Here is a 20,673-nt window from a genome sequence, read left to right as displayed (position 1 = left end):
ACATGGATGGAGCTGGAAGGATCATGCTCAGTGAAATAAGCCAGAAAGAAAGAGAAAAGTACCGGATGGTTCCACTGATAGGAGGAATGTAGGGGAACCAAATAAGGGATCAGGAAAAAAAAATTATAATAAATTAAAAAACAAAATTAACAGGCAACTATAAATAAGAGAGATTCTGCAGGGGAGGCATAAGGGAAGGGAGAAAGGATCCAAAAAAAAGGAGGGAAGAGCACAAGGGACTATGGTGATAATGCAAGGGTGAATTGGTGGTGGGAATTTTATGGGGACTACACCTGAGAGGAGAAAGTATACATTATACAAAAAGGAAGAATGGTGTAAAATATATATAAAATAAAATATAAACACAAAATAAAATGAAAATTCCCATGCTTATTCTGTATTTTAAAATATTTCATTAACTCACTCATTTAACAAATTTGAGTACCTATCATAGACTAGGTATGGCTTATATGATTAAGCAATTCACAAAAAATGCCTTAGTAAATCGGAAAAAATTGCTTTAAAAAGTAGTTTAAGTCATTTCCAGTGTTCACTTTTGCATATAGAGAGTTTGGAAGTTTATAATAAGTATAAAACTGAACAGGATGAAAAGTCAGTCTGTTTAGGCAAACTACTGCCCCTAAGCTTGGAGAGAGACAGGTGGATACTGGGGGTTGAAGTTTGCTGGAACATAGACTTGCCAGCTGAAATTTACACAGGACTAGGAAACCCTGAACTGTAATTGATGGACTTCTGGAGACTTAGTGGGAATAATCTTGAGTTGAAAATTGCAAGTCGACCCAGTCATAGGGTTTCCCACAAAACTGAGATTTCCCTCTAGAAGCTCACCCAGATTCTCTCTCTTTTTTTTTTAATAGAGGCATGTTTTATTTATTTATTTATTTTATTTGTTTGTTTGTTTTGTTTATACAAGCACTGGGTACAGTCAGAAGCGCGGGGAGGGTGAGAGAATTCACCAGAGCCAGAGCTGGGAAGCTCACACAGATTCTCATAGAAAATATTGGAGAACAATCCTCTCAGACTTTCATTAGGGAAAGGAGAAATGAAACATTTAAAAATGTGGGGCCTCCCTGATGGCGCAGATGTTAAAGTCTCAGTGCTATCAAGCTATCACTAAACACTGTGGCATGAGTTTGATCCCCAGCCAGGGAGCTGACCCACATGGTGCAGAAGACCTCTCCTGTCTCACCCCTGCTCCCCTCAGCAGTGTATTTCAGTAGATCTGCCTGTTCTGCTCCCCACTCTGTCTCTGGTGAATCCTCTTACCCCCCTCCCCCGCACCTCTGGGTTTTACCCCAGTTCTTGTATGAATAAATAAATAAATCTTAAAAGCAAAAAAGAAACATTTTAAAATGCCTTAGAGTGTCCTGTTCTTAACAAAGCTTGCCCTCAGGGAAACCTAGTTAATCAGAGCCTAACTTGGAGATATTCCATGAACATGGGACAATTTTCCATTTATTTAGGTCTTCCTCCATGCCTTTCAGCAATGGGTTCTAGTTTTCATTGTTTAAGTCTTTCACCTGCATGGCTGAATTTATTCCTAAGTATTTATCCTTTTTGATGCTATTGTAAATGGAATTTAAAAGTGGTGAAAGCAATTGAAAACAGCAATCAGCTTCAGAATAAACAATATATTTGGAGGACAAGGTCTTCTTTGTTCATCCTGGCTCTAACAAGTTGTACCAGGAACTCAGGCGGCTCCTCTCACTGCTTTCTGCCTCAGAGATGAAGATGGTAGGAGCTCCTGCAAAGGAAAGAATGACATTCACTGAAACTCACCAGCCTCTTCATCAAACTCTCCCTGGATGCTGCAGTTTTCTACTAGGATGCAGACTTCCAAAACAGTTGCTTTAAATAGTTCCTGTCCGTTCAGCAGCTGTTTAGGTAGAATGATGGATTCTTGCATTTCCTACTCCACCATTTTGTCAAATCACTCCCCCAAGAGCTGAATTTCTTTTATTTTGGTCACCTTTTCTAGCCTGATAAATCTTTGTTTCAGTTAAGTTCTAAGTGATAGGATAAATTCTTTGTGGGACAGTTTGTTTCAAAATCACAGAGTTGACCACTGATATTGGTTGGTCTTATAACACATTTGTGTAATAATAGTAAAAACAACAGCAACAAAAAAAGACACACACACACACACACACACCCCTGAATGTGAGTTTTAAGAAAATTCAATTAAATTTCATTTCTTTCTTAAATGCAATCCTGGACTAGCATTTCCCCTCCACCACTTAAGCAGCTGGAGCTGTTGGAAAGACAGGTGATTTTCCTAACCTGCGCCAAAAGTTGCTGCCTGTGGGCAGCCCCGCCCTCGGGTGCCTGCCAGGTTAATGGTCCAATCAGTCAGGTATAAACTAGGGTGAGGGGATCCTGAAAGAGGATATAAGGCAGGGCAGCAGCCCAGCCATCTTGAGACTCATGGACTCCCAGACTTCTCGCACTCTGTTTCTGGCTTCTGAGGAAAGAAGAAAGAAGCATCCAGCAACTGACCTCAGAAGAGAGAAGCCAAAGAGTTTTGCAGCGACCTGTTGGCTAAAACTGCCTCTGGCCCTGCCACTGCCACTGTCGGAAAAGAGCACCAATAGCCCTGGGCCTCGGGCCTCAAAGAGCTGTTGATGGGATCATCTGGCATGGCCTCCTGGTGCTGCCTCCATTGCTGTCTGGCCCAGCATCCCGTGTTGTTCATCTGGACCTGCAGTGCAGGCTGCTGCAGTGAGAGCTCAGTGGCTGTGCCTGCGAGTGCCTTCAGCTGCCACTGAGAGTTAGATCCCTGGCTACCGCCTCCGGCTGCCATGGCTCCAGGCCCTTGCTGGCCGGTCTGTGCCATCTTGCATGAGCAGCCTTTTGTTTGGGGCTTCTGGACACTAGGTAAGACAGCCAGTCACCTGTGACCTTAGAAACTCTTCCTTTGCTGTTAAATAAACCATGTTGTTGTTGTCCCCTGAGCCTGAGTGGTCTTGCAATTGTGTGTGGGGGTGAAAACCCACAGATAGTGACCTGTCCTTTATTGGGCATTGCCCTTGAGTGGCTAGAGAGCCCCTATAGGCCTGTTTCAAATTGATATACATCCAAATTAAGCAGAGCTATTTAATTTCTATAACTTAATTTAGCTTTAAAACTATCATGTCATAAATGACTCATATAAAATTTTTTTTTCCTGGATAAATCAAGAAGCAATGTTTCAGAAATAAACTTTGATGTTAGTGACCAACTTTTGTTGTCAATCAAGCATTGGTTGAATGAAAAAGAAACATTTTGTTATATTTCCTACATTTTCATTATCTTTTCCTTCTGCCTGTCAGAATAATCTTAAATTTATAATGTTAAAAGAAACCAGTAAGAGAATTATACCACATTTCTTCTTAGGAAGCAGAGTACAGTTTTATCACCAAGATGGTGACTCTTTGGAGTTTTCCCTTGAAAATTGAATTATTCATTTAAAATTTTAAAAACCCAATGTTTCCAGCAACTTCTTTATGAATTTCTAACATTTATCAGTTGTGAGCCACTGTCTAATTACTAATATCTGCTTCAAAATGTCCTTAATTCATGTTTTACTTCTGAAAAATAACCAAGTACATTTTTAGGGGTTACTATTGAGCTCAATGAAAGCTGTTACCATTTTTAAAAAATAAAGAATTCCACCCCTCATGAAATGAATATACATCTCATTGAACAAACCATCGGATTTTCTCCTAGCAAGGGGAACCCTTCCAAACTTAAAGAGGATCACTAAAACTGAGGCTGGGCAAGTTTTTATCGCAAACCTCTTGCCATTGTTTTCTCTGGCTTTCTAGGAAATTTTCTAGAGAAAGACTTTTAAAACTTTCCCCCCAAATTCCCTTTCAGATTTAGCTTCTCTCACTTTTCTTCTAACGAAAGGAACAAAAAACTTCTTGTGAACTGTTTCTTTGAAATTTTCCAAAAGAAGAAACTAAACACTAAATGAAGAGAATGCTGGGGATCAGTTTTAAGAAAATGTTTCTACCCTTAAACTGTCCTTTTTTTTTTTTTTGCCCCTGCCTCGTCTGTCATTGAGACTAGGGGATGTCTGCTGATGCACCCCTGCTGCTGCTGCTTCCCAGAAGCAACCTCCGTTTTCCTGCCCAGGTAATGGCCTCCAGCCTGTTCTCCACATAGTCCTGTGTGAGAGCTGAGGTCTCCGGCTGTTTCACTTCTGTTCTTCCCACTCGGCCAGCCCTGGCTCCTCATGTCTCACCATGACCCTCCCTCCTTACCTCCTCTGCCCTCTCCCACATGTTCCTTTCCCCTCTTCCTCTGTGTCTGCTCTACTTGGTAAGTTAGCTTACAAAGCAAAGTTGTAACTTTGAATTCCTGTTTTTCCAGCTATCCTCATGTGACAGGATATCTCCTTATTGGAGGTTTTCCCTAATTTCAGAAGCCCTTTAAAAAGTGAGCACTTCCTCCACCCTTCTTTTCAACAGGGCAGCTCTGAGAAGTGAGTAGGTGGCAGGGTGATCCAGTGCCTTCATTGTTTTGGCTCTTTTATTCCCTTCACTCCCTCAGTGGAAGAAACGGGACAACTCTGGGCCATGAGGCTGGCCGCGCCCCTGGTTTTCCTGACTCTCATTCGGGTTGCTGTGCAGCTATTGGGTAAGTCAGCTCTGATGTGGAAGCTTTCTGTTTGGGGCCTGGGACCTGTGGCATACCTCCCCTTTGAGGGTCAGTGTTAATGGCTTCTTTTCAACACCTGTGAGGGGAGGCAGACTTCCCTGCACCCCGGCTCAGAGGAAACATGTTGCCTCTGCTTGGCTGCCAGTCTGAAAGCTGGAGTCTTGGAAGAAGGAGGCTGCTTCTCAGGTCAAAGTGTTAGGGGAAAAAAGATGTCCTAAAGCTAATTCCATACAGGCTTTGCCGGACCCCCATCTTCCTCCTGATTTCTCCTGAGCTTCCGTGCTTTATACTTACAGGGATTTCTTCTATGGTGTGTTCATTCTAGTTTTTAATTTGCATTATTTCTATCTACCCACAACTAATATCCTCCAAGGATCTTTGAGGGTTTTCATCCAAGCACAAGATGAGAGATTGCCTCCAAAGAGGCTTCTGTGAGATTTCCATAGCTTGTCCTTATGTGTTATTTTTTTCTGTGAACTACTTTAAACATTCATATTTTTTATTGCTAGCAAGGTCATCCTTCTCTGTATTCTTTGAGTTGTTCAAACTGATTCCTGTTTGTCCTTTCTCCTTTTTTCTTCTTTTTTTTCTTTCTTTCTTTCTTTCTTTTTTTTTTTCCTGGAGGCTTGTGTTTACCTGAGAAGAATAGAATCAGAGCTTTTCAAATTCTTGGATATGATCAACACTCTCTTTCTCTAGACCCAACCTGCTGAAACTTTGGGATTTAAAAATGTATGCCTACATAATGTGTCTAATTGTGCCTGTAAGACACATTCTCTTTTCAGAAGAGATGGAAAGAATTTCAACTTTGAATTTTGGTTCCTGGTCCCACCTCATTTCTCTCAAATCAGTAAATACTGACAGAGCATAGTCTGCTCAAAGCCTCCATGCTTTGCTGGAAACTGTGGAAGCAGGGCTAGGAGGATAAATCAGAAACCTCCACTAGAAACATGCTTCCCAGGGAGAGAACATTTGGACACAAAGTTGATTTACTGATATAATGAGCCCTAAGAAGCAGTAACTGAAAACACCACCACCACCACCACCACCACCACAATGAAAGGCAGCATTTGCTCTCTGCCTCTGCCAGCAAGTTACTTATTTTCCAAATCTATAAAATGGGTAGCATAATGTTACCTGCTCTCTCCATTGTTGCAAAGATTCAGTGAGTTACAATTTGTAAAAAGTTTAGAACATTTATAAACCATAGTATTTGCTTTGAAAAGCAGTGACATCCCTCCCCCATCTCCATGGTAATTAATTGTTCCATCAGAATAGTATGTGAAGCATTTAAGGGAAAGATTTACTGCTAAATAATGCTGAGAAAAGATTCCTGGAACCTGGGGATGTATTTTGTATTATTCTTGGTCACAAAGCTTATCTCTCAGTGAGTAATAGGTGTTGGAAGAGGAACTGCTTAACCTGGGTCTGGAAAGACTGAAGAGTGGGTTTAGACATTATCACTATTTATCCAGAAAAATCTGTCTTGTGCAAGAGGGTTTAATGTATCTTCATGCCCCCAAAGGTTAAAACTAAGACCAGTAGGGGCCTCCCTGGTGGCGCAGCGGTTGAGCACTGGGTTGCGAAGCTTCCCGCAGCCTCTGCAGCGTTGGTTCGATCCCCAGCTGCTCCCCGGCCACCGGAGGAGGGTCCTGCATGACACGCAGACCTCTCCTGCCGCCTGCTGCTCCCCTCAGCAGTGTACTTCGGTCCTTCTGCCTGCTCTGCTCCCCGCTCTGGCTCTGGTGAATTCTCTCACCCTCCCGCGCTTCTGACTGTACCCAGTGCATGTATAAATAAATAAATAAATCTTAAAAACAGAACAAAACAAAACTAAGACCAGTAAAGATCTTTTAAGGGTTATGTTCAAATAAGTCTGTTCAGGGGTCAGTAAAGGTCTTCAAACAGAAGTTGGATGAACAATTCAAGGACTGTGCATGAGACCTGGCTTTTATCCCAGCGCAGTCCAATAGAAACAATTAGACACACTATGTAGGCACATTAAACAAATTAAAAGGCTACAGATGACATTGATTTTATGAATACACTTTGTTTGACTTAATCAAAATAGTATTGGTTAGTATTAATCAATACAAAGCCTTGTGATATTTTTACATTTTTTTTAAATTAAAATTTCAAAATCCAGGCTATATTTGACACTTGCAGCATGTCTCAGTTCAGACTGACCTCATGATTAGCATGCAACAGCCCCCTGGATCTAATGGCCTCCCTGGAGGCAGCACAGATGCAGCCCCCACACCCTGTGTCTCAAACTGACCTTTAATGATGTTGGGCAAATAGAGTTTCTCAATTTGCATAGGAATTTTTCGTTCCTGGAGACAGCGGGGTGCTTTACTCTGATGAATGACATCCTCTCCACAGGCACAAATATGGAAGAAGCAGGAAAGTGCTGAGGGTCTATTTACTAAAAGAAAAAAAAAAAACAAATAAATAGAAACATAGGTAAGAGATGCCCTTCCAGAATTATTATTTTTTAATTTAAGGTTCTAATATTCTTTTATGTTTTCATGGCCTAAGCACACATGAGCAGAGGTGTCTGGATAAAAGCTTAGCAGTGGATTATAGGATATTTGAATCCTTAGTACCCCTCCTCCCTGGCATCTTCCTACCCATTAAGACACAGAGGAAGCTCTTCCTACTTCCACTGGTTCATTTCTTTCTTTCTTTTTTTTAATATTCAAAAGGGCAGATTTATTTAAAAAAGGGAAGGGATTCAAGGATGCTTGCATATACACAAGCAGGCAGGAAGAGCTGCCCCTGAAAGGGACAGGATTGTTGACAGAGAGGCCTGCACAGTCACAGGAGGGTGGCCTTGGGAGGAGAGCTGCCTCTGCTGCTTTGCAAAGGGAGAAGGTTGGTGGAGAAACACCCACATAGTTGAAGTCTGGCAGGAGAGCTGCTGCCTGGTTCATTTCTTTTTAATCTTGAACCCTTTCTTCCACCTTCCCCAGAGATCCCACATCACAGTACCATGAACATCCAATGTTTAGACCTCAGTGAGGGATATAATGATAGTAGAAATACAGGGAGAGTTGCTCAGACAAAAAAGGTTAATTTGGGCAGTTTTGCTCACAGGCAATGGTGTGTGGGTAAACTTAAACAATTAGCTCTGAGAAGGGAAAAACAAAACAAAACACTGATTGGTGTCCTTAGTGATTTCCACCACAGTTGGTTTCAAACTACCAACCTGCAGCCCCTGGGAAGAAATGCCAACAGTATCTGATGTGAGTGGGGGAAAAATAACAGTGAATTTGATCTCTAGCATAGTCCATGTATCCCTGACCTCTGTGTTATAGGCAAGAAAAGTTAAGTTTATGAGAACTTAAGTGATCTTTTCTGGGTCTCACAATGAGTTAGTGGCACAGCTGGCTCAACACTCCAGAGTCCTGAACTCCAGTCTTCTTTCTGTTAAACAGAAGCAATGCATCTTTGTTAAATGACTGACTGGTTGGATAACAATGTAAAATTTCTTCAAGGAATAATTCCCTGGGGCTGTTCCCGTAACTAGCTTTGATTTTCACAAAATTTTCTTACTTCTACTTTGTAAAATTTTCTAATTTCATTTCTCCCTTCATATGGATGACTTACTTTTAGATATCATATTTAAGACATAGCTTTGCAATTGTTAAGCAACCCAAGTTCTCTTTTTCAATTGCTTTCATATTTGCCTATTTTTCTTGTTGCTGTTCCAAATGATACTGACTTTTTCTAGAATTTGGAAATGGAGATCGTGTATATGTAAGATATTGCAGATATAGGTAAAACAGTTGCTTGTTTACATCATATTTGGTGCTTGCTGAGGGTGTTGGGCCTGATTTCTAGATAGAGTCATCATTTGTTAAATGTGAACTTAAAAGTCGAAAGTGTTACAGAGCAGCCCCAATATAAACGGGTTGCCTGGCTGTGGGTACTCACCTGCGCTTAAAAGGGACTTATTAACACTCCACTACAGGCACACACAAAAGGTTAATAAAAGGTTTATTTACAAGGGAAAAGGAAATGAGGAAATGTACAACTCAGGGAGAAAATAGGGAAATAAAGTCTTTAATGTGTCCTACCTGATCCGCCGACCTGGAAACCCAATGGCACTCTGAGAACTGGTCCAGGCTGTGAGCTGGCTGACAGCCAAAAAAGGGACCCCCCCCCCAAAGCCCACGTGTCTGGTTTTATACCAAACCTGGCTGTTTAACCCCACCCTCAGGTTCCAGCCACCTTCCCTTTGGTGGTGATGGGATTTGTCTTTCCCAATGTCCTAATGGCTTTGGTCTGGAGTAGGGGGTGGAGTCCACAAAGCCTGTATGGAATTAGCTTTAGGACATCCTTTTCCCCCTAACAAAAGTGGTTAGCTTCACTTAAAAACAAGACCCTGTCTTCACAAAGGGCTTGGAGATCATAGGTATCCTTTGACACGCATATCCTATAACCTGGTTTCTGAGGTGAATCTTGAGTCATCAGGGGAGGACCAAGAGGTCACACCAGCAGCCACAGAAGCAGTTGAATGAAAAGAAAGTGGCTTCTGAAGTAGAGCGTATCTACAAAGCATGGTGGTGGGGTGGGAGTTGGGGAGAACATGTAAAACTAATGTCAAAATGAGAACAGTATTTTCATTTGGCCTCTTAGTGGCCATTTCCAAGAAGTGTTTACAGAAAAAAAAAAAATCATATGATTAGGTTGGTCCATAGAGATTAGCAGAAATTAGGGGGAGAAAAATGAAAGTAGAAGGTGATAAGAAGGCAGTGTCCTTTCAAAAAAGAATTGAAATAGAATAGGAAGAAGCAAGCTTCCTAAGACAATTTCTCCAATTACAGACTAAGTAAAGGTCACAGTGCAATTTCAGGTCCTTAATCACCTTGATTAATCACTCCTAGATCTCCACCAGGACCCTGTGAGGGGATGGGTCTATGCTACTATTACCCTTGACTAGATGAGAACACTAGGCTCAGACCAACTGCCTGGTGAGAATCAGAGCTAATTCTTGCCCCTGGTTTTCTGACTTTAGGCTAAGAAGTAGACATTATCAAGGGGATTGTGGTGATCAGGAGAGATATAAATGTTCTTCAAAACAATGGTATGTCAAAGAAGGACTCAGTCTCTCTTTTTGTATTAATTGTTCAGACTTTTCTCTTGGACAGGAGAGGGAGGGCATGGACATTTGAGTGTTTATGCAAATTCCTCCTCACCTAGAAATGTGGTGCTGAAGTCTGGGAGTAAGACCAGCATGTGCTGAAACACAAGGCGGGAGAAATAAGTGGCATTACCTCACCTAGCTTCCTCTTAGTCAGCCTCTCTATCATAAAAGAAACTTTCTTTTATGTCTTAAAAAAAAGAAACTTTCTTTTATGTCTTCATATCAGCATTTTATTTACTGATAGTAGGAAAAGTCTAAAATTGTATAAAATGAAAGCATTTAATGGTCAATGTCTCTATAGTCACCTTTAATAATTAATTTTCTTTGCTAGTAAGCTTGGGAATTTAATTACATGCTCAGTGTGATGGGCTCATTCAAAACTTAAAACTTGCTTTAAAATTCATGCCTATGTTATTGAATATTTAACCCAAGGTATATATGGTTGAAATTTGTGACTTCTTTCCTAAATATATTTTGACCTTTAACATTTCTTCCCGTGAATTAACCACAGCACAGTTTTAAACTCACAGTGTGTTTCTGGTGTGTCTTTGTGTTGTCACTATCGTGGGGGCTGTTTGCCATGGCACACAGCTGCTGTTCACCAAATATTTGTTAAAAAATAAATGTGAGATTAGAAAGATGAATATATGCTGGAAGGAGGGTCTCTTCAATACTGTAAATAAATTTCTAATGTGTATTAACAACTATAACAAAAAGGAAGCATACATTTAACCCCTTAAATGAAATGACAGAGAAATGTTCTTCTCTAACTGTTCTTACTTGTTCAGCTTTGCAATATTTCTGTTACAATAATGTAATTAATATAGATCAAAAATTTTGAATGTTAATATATATAAAACATTAGCATGATTAGTAATAAGAAATACCCACAAGGTGACTTTTGGTTAAAGCCTTGAAGCACTTTCAGCGGAAGTGACATTTTAAGTCAAGGACATTGCACAGGGACAATGATAAAAGCAAAACTATGTGGGGAGAAGAATAACATGAATGTGGGACTGTAAAGTGATAATTTTACATTTCCTTGTATTGTTTGGCAAAGGCAATATCAAATTTGCACTGCTTCCCAATGTCAAAGATAAACAAAGGAAACAAGAATAGGTAATTTTGTATTGAAATAGAAGCTATTCATTTCCAAATACTTCTTTTATGAGTGTATATATTTATAAATTGCTCTTTGGTAAAAATAAACTTTTATGGGGAAAATAAATTAAATAGACTAATCATGAATCAATCATGAAATAAAATAGAGTATTTGGGTGCCTAATTAAGTCAGCTCTAATAAATATTCTTTCATTTATTTGATTAATACTCATCAAGAGACTATTATGACTCTTAAAGAGAGAATGTAGTACAGAATCAAAATGATAGTTTCTCATGAAATTTATATTCAAGTAGAGGGACACAGACAAACCATTAGTAAACAGATTTTAAAAACATATCTATGTAAAACTGGAGATGTATTTTATGTAGAAAATACTAAGAATAAAATTAGAATATTAATTTACTAAGGCGTTGACATCTGAGGTGGAACCTGAATGAGCATCCTAAAAAATGGGAACTTGAAATATCAAGTTTCTAAGAAGGAAATTAGCTTGAAGTGTTTGAGGAACAGAAAGGCCTGTGACTAGATGTGGTAAGTGAGAGCGTGTCCGTGCGAAGGTGAGGGCAAAGGGTAGCGGTCTGGGCTATACCCCTTCAGGGAGTGTGACCTGGTGGCTACATGGTCCACTTCCTGTGTGCAGTGGCACGCTGTTGAAAGGTTTAAATTTGGGGGAAAATAGAGTAAATAACCAAAATCTCCCCCCAACTTAGGGAACTTCTACAAAAAGAGAGAAGAAAAATAAAATGATTTTACTACTGAATAAGCACTCAAACAATATGATGCCCATCATAATCCCCTAAAGAATTACAAAAATAGAAGAAAATCTCACTTGTTTATATAGCTAAGCAGAAACAATTCATTACATTAGGGAGATCTTGCAATTTGGAGTCAGGTTGACAAGTTAGGCCCATCTCACCCAGGAAAGTGGGAAATAATGCATTTTTTGTGGATGATTTTATGTCAAAGAGAAGAAGGCCAGAACAACACGATGGTTGCTTAGTCCAGGGTGGATGTAGTGGAGATGGAAAGAATGATTAGGGTATTAGTGTTCTCCAGACCAACAGAACTGATGCTGGGTTTGTGTGTGTCCGTATTTCTGTGTCTATCTATCTGCTTGTCTGTCTACCTATAGAAAGATATATTTTAAGGAACTGGCTTATGCATTTGTGGAACTAGCCAGTTCAAGTCATCAGGGGTAAGTTGGCAGGCAGGAAATCCTGGAAAGAGTTGATAGTATAGTGTAGTTTAGATATTAAATTCTCTCTTCCAGAAAGGATCTCATTCTGTTTTTTCTGAAGGCCTTCAAATGACTGGATGAAAGCCTCCTACATTTTGGGCAATCTGCTTTACTCAAAGTCTCCTGATTTAAATGTTAATCTCATCTTTAAAAAAAAACAAAAAAACCTTCACAATAATATTCTGACTGGTGTTTGACCAAATGTCTGGGTACCATGAACTAGCCAGGTTGATAGATAAAATCAACCATCACAGTATATATTTTCAGGAAAAGCCTATTAGTTCTGCTTTAGTCCTAGAAAGTGAAGGAAATCTGGGAATATGGGATGACTCCTCTGAGTTTTTGGCTTGTGTATCTTGGTGGATGGTGTGGCATGAGAAAGAGAAGTTGGATATTTACTTATTAAATACCATTACCTTTAGAATAGAATTAAGAGGGAACTATAGATGAAAATACAGCATTTGATAAAAGTCTAATCAGTATAAAGACCTCTCAAAGAGAATTAATGAATGTATAAATCTTCAATACAATTTGAGTGGTTGACTGAACTTGGGCAATTCATTAGTGTTTGCTGCTAGACAATACAACCAGATAGTAGAAGTATGAGATGTAAAATATATTTCTTATTAACAATGAGATGTTACTGGATGAACCTATGTGAAAGTGAAAGATTAAATTTGGTACGAAAACAAGAGGGGAAGCAGCAGGCACAAATTACAAGTGAAAGCATTTATGTTGAGTTCATTATCCTTCTTCGATTAGAAGAGCCTACATGTACATTTGTGTATGGTGAACTGTCATAGTGAGTATCTAGCAAAATGTTCTTATTTTCTGTTTCTTTGGGAACAAAACGCCATGTTTTTAAAATTTTAATTTTATTGCCAGTGCATAAACTTACTCATTTTTGTCACGCCAGGAAATGAGCAGCAACAAAATGAGACCAAGTCTGAGAAAGAGTTTTGCTAAATGGGAGAAAATTCAGTCATGTATGATGTGTTTAGTTGACTGATGTCAACTCCAGAGAGGCCAGCAGAAGCTGTTGTTCTGTTGAGTTCTGATTTCCAGAAGTCAGACCAGCAGGAAAGAGGAATCCAGTGAGGGAACAAGGCAGAGGCTCAAAGCAATGAGTTAGGAACCCAAGCAGGATAAAGGCAGGAAAGCTCGAAACAATTTTGGGGCAAGAGCAGATGCAGGAGCCTGGAGGGAGAATATCTTTTGAGATCAAGTTCCATTATAAGTTCTAAGTTGGTCCAAGCAATGATCTCAGAGTTTCCATGGTGCTAAGCCTATAGGGGTGTTAAGGACAGTAAACAGAAGTTGGCTCATGAAGGACCCTGTGAGTGGTACTATTATTGCTTTATTTCATTGGGATGATTTGTGAAAATAATGAGTTAATTTAGTCAGATCCTCAAATATCTCTACTACTACTGGCTCATTTTGAAAGAACCACTTAAGTGGAAAGAATTTAGCAAAACTCCACAAGAAGTATTTAATTTATATTTGTTAAAAAATTAAAACAATTATTTCTATTTGTCTAGTCTTAAAAAAAGGTGCAAAAAAAAAAAAACCTTTACATGAATTCAGTTTTGATTTAGGGGAGAAAATATGCTTACCAGATCCTTTTTTCTTTCTTTCTTTTTTTTTTTTTTTGACAAGAGGAAGTCAATTTTGCCAGCTAGCAGCTATATGCAATATATGTAAACCATTTATACACACTCATTTAAATCACCAGACCCAAATTGCAAGTGTTATAAGCACTTATTTATAAGGTTATTTTAATACATATTACTTCAAATTATAAGAAGAACTTAAATTTATTTCACCTCTACTGGAGCTGTAACTGATCATTTTTGTAATGCAAAGTTTAGATTATGTCAATGAAATGAAAGTTAACATTATATAACAGATATTAATATACCTCTAGATGCTAGATCTTAAGCTGTCTGTTGTTGGAAGGGAAACCAAAACAAAAAACTTCTCATTGCATAGACTTGGGCTACCTCCGTAACAGTAGGTTAAAAAATTTGCTAGACACAAAAATTCCTAAGATAAAATTATCCTTTAAATCAAGAACTCTTGTTATAATTAAGATAATGAAATGTAGATTTTATTTATTTCAGAGACAGTAGGTTGTGTTAGACTTGAAAATTTTATTCTAGGATATACTATATTTAATTTTAGAGATTATTGCATTTATAGTCAAATTTTCTTTTCTCAGATGGCTATTATTTCTTTCTCTGTTTCTACCTATTATGTGTCCTCCAGTACAATTCATGTGCATTTAAGGCAGGCATTTTCATTAAGTGCCTCATGATGAACTAAGACATCTTAAAGATTTCCAGTTGATTGTCAGTACCCATGTGCTCCCTAGAAGAATCCCCTTAACCCAGGGTGGATTCTCTCTTTAACTTCAGGTATCCCTTGACAAGAACTAAACTGACATAGGCAGAGTTAGCTTCATTCTTTTTACCTAGGATCGTTAAGTCTTTAGGGAAATGGAAACATTGGAAACTTTTGACCTAAAATACTGTCTTGCAACAAGTAACAACTTCAATATCCTTTCTTTCTTTTTTTCTTTAACAGACACCAGTCAATTTTTAATATATAATGAAGATCACAAGCGCTGTGTGGAAGCATTAAGTCCCAGTGCAGTCCAAACTGCAGCTTGCAATCAAGATAATGAAGCCCAGAAATTCCGATGGGTCTCTGAATTCCAGATTATGAGTGTTAAATTTAAATTGTGCTTGGGAGTGCCGTCAAAAAGCGATTGGGTTGCTGTCACGCTATATGCCTGTGACTCAAAGAGTGAATTTCAGAAATGGGAGTGCAAAAATGACACACTTTTGGGAATCAAGGGAGAAGATTTATTTTTTAACTATGGCAATAAACAAGAAAAGAATATCATGCTTTACAAGGGGTCGGGTTTGTGGAGCAGATGGAAGATCTATGGAACCACAGATGATTTATGCTCCAGAGGTTATGAAGGTAAGAAGCATTGAAATTTTTACCTTTCTTTCCAAATTTCCTCATCTTCTTGCTTGGAAATTAAGAAAATAAACACACTATTACTTTATTATTTTTTTAAGTTAATGACATACCATTGTTTTACATCTTTATTGATTTTTTGGCAATATAGGATTTCTCCCCTCTGGTGTGGTTACAGTAACTCTCTCATAGTCCTCCTCCATAGTCTTCCACTCTAGTCCATCTTGCTCTCTCCCCACCTCCAACATTCTCACTTATTCTGTAGTAGAAATATTAATTGATTACCTTTGTGGTTTGACCTATTCTTTGTTCTATGTGAAATGTCAGTAAATAAATGTAACTGGGGGTTACAATTTTTAGAAATTAATTTACACTGTAGCCTTTGACCCAAAGTCTCCCATTTAATGTTAAATTATTATAGTGATGTGTATTAAACCAAATGGTTCTTTTCCTTTGGTTTAAATTATCCCTGGAGAAATGATCCATGGAACAATATTCTTTACCAACTCGAATGCTTATAGTTTTGACAGTACATGATAGTTGGATTTCTAAATGTTCTTGATTCATTTTGTCATTGCATGAACATTTTGGGACCATAATTATCAGAAATTTAGATAAGGAATTAGTTTGTAAATTAACATGCAGTATATTTAGTGAGGTATCATGGAAAGTCATAGCACCTATGGGGCAGGAAATACTTTTATATGTAGTTAATTCTTTTTTTTTTTTGAAGGTTAAATAAAATCAGAGTCATCTTCCTTTACCTTGATCAAGTTTCATTCTCTGGAGACTGTACAGAAAAAGATGAAACAAAAATAAAGAAGAACATGATGCCTTTTTCAAAGGTTTCTTGAGTCAGATGGTACTACAACCACATTCCAGACCTGGGCACTTAATTATTGTGAGGTTTTATCTAGAAGGACCTCAGGGTCAGAGACAGAGCTTGCCTTCTGGGACAAACAATTACCTGTTTCCAAAATTACTATCTTATTGAGGCCTCAAAGATTGGTTAATCCTAGTATATGTCAGGTAAGCAGCACATAAGAGTTTAGCTCTTAGTAAGGTGGTAATTTGTCCTTCTGTATTAACAGGGAGAGAGAACAAGAACTGAGGAAGAGTATGGAGGGTTCAGAAATAAGTTATCTCAAGGCATTTATTTAGCATAGCATAGACTTAGAGACAACATTTCAGAAAAAATCTTGGTAGAAAATTATAGGGTAGAACAAGGGTGAACTAAACTTGATGAAGCAAATTCCATAGATGGGGCAATAGTCCCAATTGAGTAATTCATTGCAAAGAACATTGATGCTTAGACAATAGACTTCTTGTTTTATTTTAACCACGTCGCTGAAGTTTTGTTAACTTCCACATCTATTTCTCTTTGTTCTGTTTGTTTTAAGAAAAATATGCATAGAGTTTTGGATGATGGTTCTCAAACTTCAATATGGTTAAAAATCTCCTGGAAAACCTGTTAAACATGGAGATGCCACAGCCCTTCTCCTACCCAGATTCTGACTTAGTTTATCAGGGGAAGGGCTAGGACTCTACTGACTATTTTTATAAACACCTGGGTGGTTAGATGCAGATGGCCCATTAACCATCCTTGGCATAGTCTTCAACTGTCTTCCAATATTAAGATATTTCTACTAGAAGTAAGGTTGGACCACTTGAAGAGTAAATTGACTGCAGTACATGATTTGTGAGTAAGGTGCCTGGAATGGAGCTTGTTTCTTTGGCTTGATCCATGCTTCATTAAATAAATTAAGTTAGTGTTTAAAGAGCTATTACTGCTTGGCATTTGTAAATTCAGTGCTGAGCATTCCTTGGCTAACTTACTGAACAGTACAACTAGACTTGAGGTAAACTTAGTAAGTTTTCTTCAGATAAAGGAACAGGTACCCCTATGATTAAAAGTGGCACAATTATTTCTGAATCCAGAATGTGTCTTATACAACATATGACTTGAGAGGCTGGTTCTGGAACTGAGTGGAACCAAAACTAGAATTTTTAAGTCAGCAGCCAGCTAATTAGCTAACAAAATTATTTTAAAAATAATTTCATTATTTTTAATTTTATTATTTATTATTTTATAATTTTGTTTTGAAAGTAAACCTAGCTTTTGGGCCTCCCCTGGTGGTGCAGCGGTTAAGCACTGGGCTGCGAAGTTGCCTGCAACCTCTGCAGAGCCGGTTCGATCCCAGGCTGCCGGCGAGGGTCCCACATGGCGCGCAGACCTCTCCTGCTTTGCCTGATGCTCCCCTCAGCAGTGTATTTTGTCAGTCTGCCTGTTCTTTTCCCTGCTCTGGCTCTGGTGAATTCTCTCACCCTCCCACGTTTCTGACTGTACCCAGTGCTTGTATAAATAAATAAATAAAATCTTAAAAAAATAATTAATTAATTAAAAAAATAAACCTAGCTTTTCAGGAGGACTGGATATGTGCAATGAGTAAATGAAAAGAAAATAAGAGGCTTATAGTTATGTGCTTTTAATTACATGTTAGGCACTGTGCTATATATTTTATAAATTTTGTATTATCTAATAGAGGAAATGTCTTTTAAGAACTTTTTTTACAGTCATAGAATTGAAAAACTTAAAAGAGAATTCCTACCTTGGAAAATTCTGAATATCATCTGGTGGCAACAGGCTCAATATTTCTATGTAGATGGTTATTAACTCTCAAAGAGGGGTTTTGTGCAAAGGTAGAGTCTTTTTTTAAAGATTTATTAATTTATACAAGAACTGGGGTACAAGCCAGAGGCACAGGAGGGTGAGAGAATTCACCAGAGACAGAGTGGGGAGCAGAACAGGCAGACTTCCTGAAATACACTGCTGAGACAGGAGAGGTCTGCTGCGCCATGTCAGTAGCTCCCTGACTGGCTGGGAATCGAACCCATGCTACGGTGCCTGTGGACAGCTTCACAGTGCTGCTCTCAACCTGCTGCACCACCGGGGAGGCCCCACAGATAGAGTCTTTAAATGGAGGATCTAGCCAGGTGAGGGCTTGGTGGTCAGTGGATGTAGCTGCTTCCCTCATGGTTTGAGCTTAAGGTCAACCATAGCCAACAATGATTCTATATTTGTTCCAAATTTCCTTTCTAAGTGAACACAGATCTTGCTATTTTGTTCTGTTTGAATTCATTTAAAAAAAAAAAAAACAAGCAACTGATATTGGTTGTAGATGGTGTATAGTGGTCTTTTAGATTAGAGAGTTGTGCCAAAATTCCTGTCCTTCCTCATAGCCATTTTTGAGGGATTCCTATGGAGGTTGCTTGGCAGGAAGTATTTGCAAAGGATTAAAATATTAAGTTTGAGTTTTATATGAGTTATATAGTAGCTATAAGGTAATTTTCAACTTAGATTTTCAATAATTCTGTGATTTCAACCAAGAGGAAGGATGACCTCTTCCCTGTTTTGGGAAAAACATGCAGAAGTCAAAGCTGGTGCCAACAGAGCTGACTACTTGTGCCTTAAAAGAGGAATGAGGAACATCTGTTCCAAAAGACAAGCAAAATAAAATGGTACTGGAGTTAATTTTAAGTATGGATTGTTTGTGTTTAGTAAAAGATGAGTTCTGGGCACAAGGGAAAAGAGGAATCCCCAGTGTGGGGACACCAATGTGATCAGAAAAGTCAGACCCATTCTTGTTGCATGTTTCCTACTAGAAAGTGTACGTTGAGATGCACCACTCTCATTCTAAGTGAAAGGCAATATTTTTCTTCTAGCCATGTATACATTGCTGGGTAATGCAAACGGAGCAACCTGTGCATTTCCATTCAAGTTTGAAAATAAATGGTATGCAGATTGCACGAGTGCTGGGAGATCAGATGGCTGGCTTTGGTGTGGAACCACTACAGATTATGACACGGATAAACTATTTGGATTTTGTCCATTGAAATGTAAGTAATATTACCATCAAGAAACGTTTGGCACATTTACTGTGGCAACATAATGATAAGAACCTTGCATTTATCTAGCACATTTTATCCTCAAAGTGGGTTCACATTCACTCTCCACCACAATCTTTCATAGACATCATTTTTTTCTATTTTATAACCAAGAAAGTGATTCAAGTTGACTGAAAACTGGAATGCAGAGTCTACTCTCAGCCTTAGCTGCATCAAATAACCCCTTTATTTTCACCAATTATTTCTTTAAAATAATTTTTTTTTGCATAAAACTGGGGTGCAGGCCAGAGGTGTGGGAGTGAGAGGATTCACCAGAGACAGAATGGGAAGCAGAACAGGTGGATTTATTGAAATATACTGCTGAGGGGAACAGTGGGCGAGACAGGAGAGGTCTGCTGTGCCATATGTTGAGGCTTAGCTCCGTGGCTGGGCTGTAGCATTGATAGCACTGAGACTTAAAACCCAGGCCACCAGGGAGGCCCTCACTTATTACTTCTTTTCTTCTACTTCCACTTTATTGGTTATTTTATATTGGTTTTGTTATTTCTAAGACTTCAGGGCAAGTAATATTTTGCTATACTATGTATGTTTCAACACAGACTTCACAGATGAAGGCATGCCATCCCCAGACTCCCAGTGATGTACCTTATTAGACTATAGATCAAGAACAGAATTTAAATTTAAACAATACCACAAACATGTTGCTTGATGGAGAGAGAGAGATTTGAGTGGCAGTCTGAATTTTGTGTCAAGGTCTTGAAAAGGGTCTCTCACAGAGAAAATGATAGTAATGATACTCTAATTCAACTTAAGAAGAGTATCGTTTAACACAGTTTAACACAACTCAATTAAAGTGGGTTATTTTTATGTGTGACATGTTTTGGAAATAAAGTTTTAAGTATGATAGCAGTAATATAAAATTAGTAACATTGGATTATATTGGTGGTAAGAAGTAGAACATGAGTTCTTGATGCTCTTTCCACACTCAAGAATCTATAAAGAGGGCCTCCCTGGTGGCACAGGAGTTAAAGATAAACGTATCAAGCTATTGCCAGCTACTGCAGTTCTGAGTTTGATCCCCAGCCAGGGAGCAACCCACATGGGGCAGCAGACCTCTCCTGACTTGCCCTCTGCTCCCCTCAGCAGTGTATTTCAGTAGATCTCTCTGTTCTGCTTCCAACTCTGTCTCTAATGAATCCTCTCACCCCCCACACCTCTGGTCTGTACCCCAGTTCTTTTATGTAAAAATAGAATTTTTTTTTAAAAAAAGGAATCTATAAAGAGTACAGCAGTTTCTGGGTGGGCGGTGGCAGGGAAGAGAGCACCAACATTGGGGGGTGGGGACAGTCTGAACAATCCTTGACCTCTTACTCTTAGAGATGTGATGGAGCAGAGTAGCTCTTGCTTTCTTCTATTACCAGCAACTTTTTCTACGACTCTTCCCGTCCTGCACACAGCTGGGTGCAGAGGAGAGCATCAGATATAGTCTGTGCCTGTGTAAGGCCATGTGAATTGCAACAGCATTGCTTACAGCTTCACTTCTCAGAGCTCACATCCACCCACAATCACATTACTTGGAGAATTATTGTAAAACAGAATGACTCACAAAAA

General features: G+C 38.8%; 1 protein-coding gene across 1 annotated transcript in view; it reads left to right on the top strand.

Moving 5' to 3' along the window:
* Window positions 1-4,502: 4,502 nt before the first annotated feature.
* The window catches only part of MRC1 (mannose receptor C-type 1), a gene marked incomplete at its 3' end in the record, with an annotated part of 80,805 nt that continues 64,634 nt past the window's right edge, over window positions 4,503-20,673 (top strand). Inside the window, exons 1-3 of the mRNA XM_084254338.1 lie at window positions 4,503-4,641; window positions 14,755-15,156; window positions 18,880-19,053. Coding sequence (XP_084110464.1) covers window positions 4,581-4,641; window positions 14,755-15,156; window positions 18,880-19,053 — 637 coding nt within the window. The 5' untranslated portion in view covers window positions 4,503-4,580. The remainder of the gene's footprint in view (window positions 4,642-14,754; window positions 15,157-18,879; window positions 19,054-20,673) is intronic.

The sequence above is a fragment of the Talpa europaea genome (genome assembly GCF_964194135.1).
Source record: "Talpa europaea genome assembly, chromosome: 14".
Classification (NCBI taxonomy): domain Eukaryota; kingdom Metazoa; phylum Chordata; class Mammalia; order Eulipotyphla; family Talpidae; genus Talpa; species Talpa europaea.
The sequence above is the reverse complement of the archived record's forward strand: the minus strand, read 5'-3'. Positions and strand labels throughout refer to the sequence as shown.